The following is a 10,532-nucleotide window of genomic DNA, read 5'->3' on the forward strand; positions in this document are numbered from 1 at the left end:
GCTGAGATCTTAAAGCTCAGCTCTTTCCAGCCCAACCAGCCTACACCAACTCTTTCCTCGCCTCTCCCCAAGGCTCCTGGAGTGTGAAGCCTCCTCCAGCACCGTCACCAGGTGGAGGAGCAGAAGCAGGCAGGAAGAGGGGGAAACACAGACTTTATTGAAATGAGGTAGTTGGAGGTACAGAGAGAACCCGGCTTGCTTGGGGCTCAGGTTTCCAGAAACTCAGGAGGTGCCTCCACTGTCTCCAAGGTCCAGAGAAATGCTTGCTGCTGCCAGGAGCTCTCTCTGCACCTGAGCCTCCCTGGGCTGCCCCAGGGCTAGGGGTGGAGATGGGGAGGAGGGTCCTGGGCTCTGCAGGAGGCAATAAATAGGGGAGGAACTAGTGGGGGCGTGCCTGCGCCTTCCTGGTAGAGGCTTGCTAGGGGCAGGCCTCACACAACATTCCAGAAGTCTCCGGAGTACTAAGTTCCAAAACACTTTGGTGGCTTGGAGATGAGGTCGCTGGTGGGAGGAGGCAGGTCTCAGAAAACAACCTCTGGAGGCTGCCTTAGTGCAATACAAATGTGCAGGGAGGGGGTTCAAAGGTTGGGTTGGGGAGGGTTTTGGTCTGTGACAAGGCAGCTGGTGCTATTGTAAGGTCTGTGGTGACTGGAGAGATTAAGCATTGGTATTAGGCCTGCACCCAAACACTTCCCACACAGGAAGCTTCCAGGCCTTCTCTCTGTTCCGGGCCTGGAAGGGGGAGTTAGGATAGGAGTGCATGAGGAGAGTCCTCACAGCTCAAAGGCACTGAACTGAACAAACCCATGTTGGAAGGGAAAGGAGAATCCAGGAGAATGTTGCTTGCTCTCACCCCACCCACGTGCTGATCCCCAGACCAGAGGCAGAAGGAAACCCTTCTCTCCACATGACAGTTTCAGTGTCTCCCATGCCTCTGGTCCTGTAGGATCCCCAGCCATCAGCAGCCCGCCTAGACCGGAGAAAAGTGTTTCCCCGTTCCCCCCAAAGGCAGCCCTAAACTGGCATCCCCAGCCTTGCTGAGGACCGCCCGAGCAGGAAACGGAGGCTCCGGTTAAGGGCTGGACCAGGGCGCTCCGGTGCGGGACAGCCCCCCTGGGTTGGGAGGTTTAGTTCAGGAGTTGACGGAGCTGGGCGAGGCTTCTGGGGAGGTGCATGCCGACTGGTCGGAGGCGTCTCCAGCCGGTTCCTTGGGACAGCCTGGAGGGGCTGGGGGCACCCGGCCTCCCTCCCGCTCGCGCTTCTTCTGCTTCATTCGCCGGTTCTGGAACCAAATCTTGACCTGCGTCTCGTTGAGCTCCAGGGTGGCGGCGATCTCCACCCTCCGGGCCCGGCTCAGGTATTTGTTGAAATGGAACTCCTTCTCCAGCTCGGTCAGCTGCCGCGTGGTGAAGTTGGTGCGGAGGCCGCCAGGCGCGCCCAGACCCAGCTCCGACACCTTCGCTAGGGGCGGGGCGCGAGAAGGGCCACGTCAGTTCTCTCACCTCTTTCTCCTCCCCCCTCCTCCTCCCCGGCCAGCTCTGCACCCCCATTCACTTTTCTGTCCAACTTCAGCTCTCAAAGTTCCCACGGATCACCAGGCACCCCCCAAGGTGATCTCCAAATCTAGAGCGACCTCCCCCACGCTCCCCTCCTACAGCCCCCCGACGCACACCAGGTCCTGGGCCTGTGCTGGGCACACAGATCGGGAAGTTGGGGTGTGTGGAGACTTACTCTTGAGGGTCACTGGGCACTCACTGGATAGGGAGACCCCACCTGACCTGATACGGGCGGAGCGCTCTTACCAGCGTCTACCAGGGCGGCTCCGAGAGAACCCAGCCCAGGCCCAGACCAGCTCAGTGCAGGAGCCGCTTTGGGCCCCTGAGAGGGGTGGCCACGCCTGAGCCCTACCTGTCTTGGGTGGGTTCCTCTTAACTTTCATCCAGTCGAAGGTCCGGGCCGTGGGGGTGCTGGGTTCTGACCGGCAGGGCGATTCCTTGTCCTCGGAGAAGGGATCAGCATAGGCCGGTGCAAAACTCGCTGTCTGCTCGTTCGCGTAAGGGGGCTGCGGCTGGGGGTACGGTCCCGGGCCGGCTCTGCTGGTTCCGTAGCCATCGGACGAGCCCCCTAGCTGGGCCCCGTAGTTCGAAGGATGGTAATAGCCTCCATCTCCTTCCGGTTGGCCCAGAGGGTAGTACTGGGAAGGCCCATAGCTAGGGCTGCAGGCGGCCGGCACGTACCCCGAGGGTGCGGAGCTGGGGAACGGCACCCCCAGAGCCGAGGGCGGCTGCTGGGCAGGATAGCCTGAGGTCTGCTGGAGCGCAGGGCTGGGCAGCCCCCCGCCATAGCGAGTCTCGCCTGCGTAGCTGTCAACAGCAGGAGCCGAGCTGGGGGGGAAGGAGGTAGGGGCGCTGTGGGCGCTGTAGGCGCTGGGTCCCCGGTTACAGAGTGGGTACTCTAAGAAGGAGTTCATCCTATTATAGTCCATGCGTGGAGGCCTCAGGAGGGTCGGCCCGTTTGGGGGAGACACCCTCTTGCCCTACAACCTTTCGGCAGTATGTCACAGCGCTGAAGCTTGCATCCATGGCCTGGCCCAGCTTGCCTGGGCCAGGGCTCCCCAGGAAGGGGGTAGGGAGTGGGGGTGGAGGGGCACATGTGATCTCTCCCAGGCCAATGGGCGCTTCGGGCCAGAGTTTGGCAGCCCCAGCGCCCATCCATCACCCCCCAAGCATTAGCATGACAAAGACACTTCAATCACCCGCAGCCCATCCATCTGAGGGCGACATGGAAGCGTCAAAAACATCTTTCTTCAAAGACTTTTGGAAAGAAGGAACCAGAGGGAGAGGGGGGGAAAGTTAGAGGAATATTCAAGACTTTCCCCCCTCCCAACCTCCAAGGCCTCAACAGGCTCCTGGGTTATTAGATTTGGACAACCCAGCTGCCCTTCATTCTCCCCCCACCCCCAAGGAGCCCTTCCCTCAAGTCTGTAGACCAGGAGGTGAGGAATCCATCCTCCTTACTTTGCCCAGAACGCCCACTCTGAGTTTCTTTCTCTCAATTTGTCTTCGGGTGATGGGCTGGGACAGCCAGGTGAGGTATGTTATCTTGGGCCAAATGGGTGACTGTGAAGGAAGAGGGTGCAAAAACACCTAAGGGTGTGAGGCAGGGTCTAGAATCCAGAGGAAAAATTCAGTAAGTGAGGGACGGGAAACTGGCATTTCAGGGAGCAAGACAGGACGACAGAAATGTGGAGAGGAGGATGAGAAATGCCCCATTTCTTTCTCTGTCTCTCCGCATAAATGCTCTCTTCTCATTCACACATCCATCTCCCTCCCTCGGCCTCTCTTTATATTCTCTGTCTCAATCCATCTCTCTGTTCGTCCATCTCTCTCCATATTTATATTCGTTCCCTGCCTATCCATCAACTCATCTATCCAGATGTATTTATCCTCTCTCTAGCCATCCATAGCTGTAGCTGGCTCACTCACTCAGTCTCAAATAACTCCCTGTATCTCTCCAGAGAGCCACAATGAGCACAGAGCTAGGTGATGTTTACAGGTGAAGAAGAGAGGATTTGTATTCTCTTTCTGAAGGATTTTAAACTAGCATAGATCCTGCATTCTTCTAGTTCCCTCCTCCCCTCTCTCTTTCACCACCCTCCATTTCTTTTCTCCATCCCCCCCTAAAAAAAATCCCAAGCCTCAAATTCATAAATTCAATACAAATTACATTTTAGAGATTACTCAAATTTTGAATGAATTTTCTAGAATAGATCAAGGGAGTTTGTTCAAAGAATGGGAGAATCAGCATGGAGGTCTTGAGGCTCAGGAGAGGAGTCTCACCCTTTTCTGAGCTGTGTCTGTTGGGTTAAGGTTGGAGGAGGGGAGGGGAACAGGAAGTGCCTCCTTTACTCTCTTCAGACAGGGATGGGACTGGAAGAGAAGCTCTTAGGTAGAGCCCATTGACTCTCCTCCTCCAGACTCCGGGACAAGAGCTCAGCGCAATCCAACACCCACACTCATTTGTAACCTGTCAGGGTGTCTGCCTGGCCAAGGGCCTGCAGCCGGGGCTAGGGCAAGTCCAGGAGGGCAAGAGTTCAGCGAGGGATCTCTAAACAATTCAGCTCCGGAGAGGAAGGGGCAGCAGGTGGGACAGGTCCAGAGAGAACCCTCGAAACTTCTCAGGTCTCCCTACCCCAAAAAGGGCAGGATGAGTACTCATCCATCTGCCAGGAACTCCGAAGTTGTCTCTCTTAGTCTCTGTGTCTCTCTGTCTTTCTGTTTCCCATTCCCCCTCGTTGTGCCTTTCCTTTATAGTCACCTCTCCTGCTGTCTATCTTTACCACCAGAATCACACTGCCTTTCTCTTCTCTTAATAACTGGGAGCCTCCATTAGCCCCCAACTATGAAAGAACTCAAGCATTTCACAGGATCCCTGCCCCCTTCCCTCCTCAGGAGTGCTCTGCTTCAGACCTTGCTTCAGACCAGGACACGCTGGGGGGAGGGGGACCAGCTGGTAACTTCTTTAGGAGAGATACAATGGGGGAGGGTGAGAGAATGTTCACTGCCAAAGGGATGAGGGCAGACAAAGGGAAGGAGAACTGAGATGGGGGTGGGGCGGCCTGCACAGGGATTGAGGAGAAAAGGGGTGTTGAGGTGAGAGCAAGCATATTTCTTTCTGTTACCCCTGTTTGGGTTTGTACATGTTTCCAACTTGTCCCTCTCCCTTCAAGATGTTCTCCACTGAGGCCCTTGGAGAAGAAGGGTATAGGGAACTGGGGTTTCTCTTCCTCACATCTGAGCTGGGCCTATATCTGACCTGGCTGCCTGTTTCTGAGAGACTCGAGACTTCTTCACTTTCCACCTTTCCTTCAACCCAGGGAGAACCTACTCACCTCACCCCTTGCCTTCCTGATTAAGGGAACAATTGGAGGCGTAAAGGAGGAAGCAAGTTCCAAATCAGTTTAATAAAAGCAGAAATGGGTCTGGGAGTTGGGGAAATGCAGTCCCCCAGTAACAACTGAAGTCACCCATCACCTCTTATTAATGACAAGAAGATAAGGGATGGAGCAAAAAGGCCTCAAGTTATCCTGTCAGTTCCAGTAGTTGCTGTGGCCTCAGCTCCCCAAATTCTCTATGCTCTCCAGCTTATCCATGAGTCTTGCTACCTTCCCTTGTGTAGCAGAAAGATTAAAACTTTCCAAAACTCCTGCTGGCACTCCCAGCTCTGACTGAAAGGACGGGGAGAAAAAGCAACTCGGCTTCCTAGGTTCCCAAATCTCTTCCTCCTTAAAAGAAGTTTCACTGGCCCCTGGCCTGAGGAGCAAGTCTGTGGAACCTGGTTGCTTGCCAGGCCCACAGCTGAGTGCAGAACAAAACAAACCAACCAAGAGAAGAAATCCACATCTGGAGTAACCTATGGGTGACAGGACACTCTTGTTGACCAAATTAAATTCATCAGAGAAGGTCTGGGTGGACCCAACACCAAAGTGAAGTAAAATTGATTCCCTCTCTTATACAATCTGCTTAGACATATAGGAGAGCAAGGGGAACATGGGCGTGTTTAGAACTGAATTATCTCTGAGAGGTGCTGGTCCTTATCACACTGAGAATGCAGGCAGGGCAGCCATTCTAATCAGAATGGCCTAGCGTTAGAAGTTGACACCTGATTCTGGCCTTTTCTGTAGAGGAAGCTCCTTTGGCTGGGGCTTGGCAGGAACAATCTGAGCAGTTCTTTTATTAGTCCCTTAAGTGTCTCTCTGCCTGCTCTCCCCAACCCAGATCTTGGAGGCCAAACGCAAGATCAAAGACTAGAACTTAAGAATTAAAACCATAGGGGCTGGCTCGGTGGGTGATGTAGCGGTTAAGCCTGCACATTCCCCTTCAGCAGCCCGGGGTTTGCCGGTTCAGATCCCGGGTGCGGACATGGCACCACTTGGCTCACCATGCTCTGGTAGGCCTCCCATATATAAAGTATAGGAAGATGGGCACGGATGTTAGCTCAGGGCCTGTCTTCCTCAGCAAAAAGAAGAAGATTGGCAGCAGTTAGCTCAGCGCCAGTCTTCCTCAAAAAAAAATTTTTTTTAAAGAATTAAAAGAGTCATATTTTTTTCTCTATAAGATATGGTTTCTTGTTGCTGTTTGCAGGGAGGACAGAATCTGAATTCAGGGGTATTTCTTGTAATGCCAGCTAATTAAACTGTGATGAATCTGGTTGAGAGCTGTAGACTGTGGGAGGTGCGTATTATAATAAGAAGACTACTAGGTTTTGGGGCCAGAATACTTGAGTGCAAGTCCTTGCTTGGGCCATTTCCTAGCATTCTGACCCTGGACAAGTTTCCTGGCTTCTCTGAGTCACAGGCTCAGAGAAGAAGAATGGGTTTAATACTACTTATTTCATTGTGTTGTTAGTAGGATTAGAGCAAACAAGAAAATACAAACCGTAGAGAACTCTATAAATGTACGATATTAACATTTACATGCACATTCTGAAATAGTATGTCAGTCTTCTGTTTTTTTAAATAACTAGCATATTAAAATATAGAAATATGTCATAGGAAAATAGCATATGTACTATATTTTCATGTAACATATCTCCATGTATTATACGACATGTACTTTATCATATGCAAATTTCATTGAGCATTGAGAAGTTTAGCTCTGTTTAGGCAAAGGATTTTCTTCTAAGCTGAAGAGTTTTTTGAAAACTAAAGCCTAATATTATGCATCTATAAAGAATCCAAGTGAAAATTGCAGCAGAAAGGTTTGAAGCTGGATATTAGCAAGAACTTCCTGACCTTCCAAATATTTGGGAAAAATTTTCCAGGAGGCTGTTGTCTCTCCTTCCTCGAGGGGTTTATCTTAGAAAGTGTCCTTCCCTGGGGAGGGGGGACCTGACTTCTATGATCCAGATAGATCAACAGGATGTACATTTTCATCTGTAGTGAAAAGTAAGTCAGAGAGTTGGGATCTTCCTAAAAGGAAAGATCAGAGTGACATAAAGAATTGAAATAATTTTCTACTTAATTGGGTTTATCCAAGTGTGGTACTTTTGGCCAAAATACTCACTTTGGAAACCTCATCAAACTACTGATCAAGCTGAATTTGTATCTGAATAATTTTGCTGTGATGGTTCGAGTTAGAGAAGGTGTTAAGAGGGCTATTTCACTGTTGACTCTCTCGGAGGAGGAGGAAGCAGCTTGTTCGATTTTCTTCAGGCACTAAGTATGTGCCTTAGCACTGAGCATGGAGAGAGGGATGGGGGGAGGGGCGGGAGGGGCAGGATGGCTGGAGGGGTCAATGGAGGATTTGGGCCACACCAGCCACAGCAGGTAGAGGGGATAATGTAGGCCCTAAAGGCTGCCTTCTGCAAACTGAGGACATGTATTTGACCACTGCCCATTTCAGGAAGATGTACAGCGGGGCCATCGAGTGAGTACTTGTCAGAGACCCAGTGCAAAGGTGGGCAGAAGAATTCAACAGGGCTGTTTAGAGAGACACAGAATTTGTACCTATGCTGATGCCCCAGCAACCAGATAAAACCTCACTAAAGGAGACTTTTAAGGTCTAGTACACCATGTCAAAGAAGAAGTTTGGTGGCTTTTCTTTCTTTTTTTTTTTTTTTTTTGTATAAAATGTCCTCCTCTTTTTCAAACAAGAGTAAACGTAACTAAATGTTGGGGAAGGTGGCAGAGGATGAAGCCAGAGGAAAACGTGGCTAGGACACTTCTTAATACTCATATTTTTTGAATACCTGGCACCTGGCACACAGCACTGCATCCAATTACACGCTTGTTGAAAAGATTTCTTGCCCCATTCATTTAAATAATGATTGGGAGCATGATTCTTGTTGTAAAGATAGGAATTAATATTTGTTAAAATGGCTCTACCGGATACTGGAGAGGTGGATTATTGTCAAACATCGAGTCACCGCCTCCATTTTAAAGCACATGACACCAGCCGTAATAAATACTTATTTTTTATTTTATATTATTTTTTTTGAGGAAGATTAGCCCTGAGCTAACTACTGCCAATCCTCCTCTTTTTGCTGAGGAAGACCGGCCCTGAGCCAACATCCGTACCCATCTTCCTCTGCTTTATACGTGGGACACCTACCACAGCATGGCTTGCCAAGCGGTGCCATGTCTGCACCCGGGATCTGAACCGGTAAACCCCGAGCCGCCAAAGAGGAATGTGCGAACTGAAATACTTAATACATTTTGTGAAGACTAACAAGTATACTTTTGGCATATATTGCTGCAGAGGAGATTAGAGTCATTTAGTTCTTCCATTTATTTTACAGATGGAGAAACTGAGGTCTGGAAAGGGGAAGGGACTCGCACAGGCATAAGTTAAATTTTTTTTTAATGACTCAAGGTTATCATGATTTCGAATAATTCCTCAATCTAATGGTCCTTTGCTTTCACCATAATATTAATGAACCATTCTTCTTAAAAGAATGACTCACCAAGAGCAGGGCAGACTGACCTGCCGCTTTGGGGACTCCACTGAAACCTTCCCACTGCAACCACAGCCCATTTAGAACCAGTCTGTGCTACAGACCACTCACAGTTGGTCCTCACCCAAGAGGAGCCCTGCCCCAATCAGGACGGGATGAGTGAGCACAGCTGCCTGGCGGTGCCCTCTAACCTGCCATCACTGGGGGGTCTACTGCCTTTTCTGGGAACCCCTCCTCTTCTCCCTCCTTCTCCATAGCCAGCCAGGAAAACTCAGTCTAAAGAGGATGACCCCAGAGACAAAACAAGGAGAAGGAGCTAATTTGGGATACAAGCATCCTGAATCCCAATTCTTGATGAATCCTAAATTGCCAGGCATTCCTTTGAATTTGAAATTGGGTGGGGAGATTGAAAACAGGAGTCACCTCCTTCTGGAAATGCATTGCCTCTTTGTTCTGCTGTAGTGGCATCAGAGATGGGGAGTTTTGTGAATATGGGAAAGAAGAGGAGAGAAAGCCTTGAGTGTTGCCTGTAAAAAGAGTTCCAACTCCTCTCTAATAATCAACCAAGGGAAATGCTAGACTTACTGATTCTCTGGATTGGTTGCTTCTCACCCCCAGGATACACGAAATACCTAGATCTAAACAGGTAGAGTGAGCCTTTGGCTGGACCCTCCTGGCTCCCCATGTACTTTGGCAGTGAGGACTCAGGACTGATGCAGCCTCAGGCAGGAGCTGAGCTTTCTTGCCCTTTGGGCCACTGGTTTGGGTTGGAGAGGATGGAAAGGCAGGGGTCAGGTAAAGTGGGTCAAAAATTCTTAAGCATGAAAGGAAGGCAGGAAGCAAGGTACTGCAGTATCTGGCAGTACTTCTCAAACTTTAATGTTGCCTATAAATTACGTGGAGATCTGTTAACCTGAGATTTTGATTCAGTAGGTTTGGAGTGGAGCCTAAGATTCTGCATTTCTAACTGGCTCACAGGTAGTGCTCTGCTGCTGGTCCATGGAGCAGTAAGGCTCTCAAAGAACTGGAGCCTCTGAGGCCCCTGGGTATTGCAGACCAAGCCATGATCCCAGCATGTGAATTCTCTCCAGCAGAGCGGACCCCACATTTTTGGCATTGATGAAGGGTGCTCTGCTTTTGACCAAAGAAAGTTGGAAGGTAGGCAATTAGCAAGATCCTTCTGGTATTCTTGATCTTTGTAACAACCAGCTATAGGTGAAAGAGCATTTTTAATTAGACCAAATTATCCAGTTTGGCTGTCCATAGAAATCAAAGCCCCAGCTGAAATGTCTGTATCATTTTGTTAGTGTAGAGATGGCTATGTGCTGTGATTTTTAAGATGTTAAACACTGCCTCTGGGCATATTTTATGGAGAAATAAACACCCAGCCCAATGAGATGTATAGTGTGGTTTTAATATATTGTATATTCACTTATTTATGGGGAAAATAAACACACAAGCCAATAAGCTGTGTATTATTACTTTAATATATTGAATTTATTTCTTACCTATATATTTTATGAGGGAAAATAAACTAATAAGATACACAATATTATTATAATAACACATCTAATTGTTCTATATTAATTTATTTATGAAAGAAATGAGTGCAATTTAACATGACATAAGATTATTTAATGCAGGAGATGAATTCTATATTAAGACAGTTTAAGGGATTAAATTCCAGCTGAATAAAATGTGTGGACTTTCCACACTGAGGGACCAGTTAAAAAATATGCTGGGGCCTGTCTAGTCCTACGTGTTACGACCTATGCTGGCTCCTGGCTTTTCCTGACAGTTGTTGCCTCTCGGTGCCTGGTACTCCAAGTTTCTGTCCTGCTGGTCCAGAGGAAAGTCTGGGAGGCCCAGGAAATAAACTGCTTTGAGAGAAGGGCAGCATCTGCCGGGGAGGTAGCCTGGTGGTGTCTGTTTCTGAGCCGGAGAAATGTTAAATAAACCTAAGCAGGATGGATGGCTTTCCAGGGCCCTTTAAATCTCCACGTTCCCCAGAACAAACCAGGAGGCAGATGGGGGAGATCGATGCTTGCTTCCCGCTTACCAGGTTTGCAAGGAGCCAG

At 49.4% G+C, this 10,532-nt stretch overlaps 1 protein-coding gene across 1 annotated transcript; it reads right to left on the bottom strand.

Annotated features, from left to right (window-relative positions):
* Nucleotides 1-1,132: 1,132 nt before the first annotated feature.
* Nucleotides 1,133-2,485, bottom strand: HOXB1 (homeobox B1). Its single transcript, XM_008530767.1, has 2 exons — nucleotides 1,909-2,485; nucleotides 1,133-1,461 (listed from the first exon to the last, which is right to left on the bottom strand). Exons 1-2 carry the CDS (start codon nucleotides 2,483-2,485, stop codon nucleotides 1,133-1,135), a joined length of 906 nt encoding a protein of 301 aa, XP_008528989.1.
* Between the last annotated feature and the right edge of the window lie 8,047 nt (nucleotides 2,486-10,532).

This window comes from Equus przewalskii, chromosome 10, assembly GCF_037783145.1.
Source record: "Equus przewalskii isolate Varuska chromosome 10, EquPr2, whole genome shotgun sequence".
Lineage (NCBI taxonomy): Eukaryota > Metazoa > Chordata > Mammalia > Perissodactyla > Equidae > Equus > Equus przewalskii.

Bases quoted from the DNA above. Each gene is read 5' to 3' on its own strand.
- HOXB1 (XM_008530767.1), bottom strand. From the start codon at position 2,485: ATGGACTATAATAGGATGAACTCCTTCTTAGAGTACCCACTCTGTAAC. The intron at 1,462-1,908 runs GTAGGGCTCAGG...CCCCGCCCCTAG, and splicing joins GAGGAACCCACCCAAGACAG to CGAAGGTGTCGGAGCTGGGT.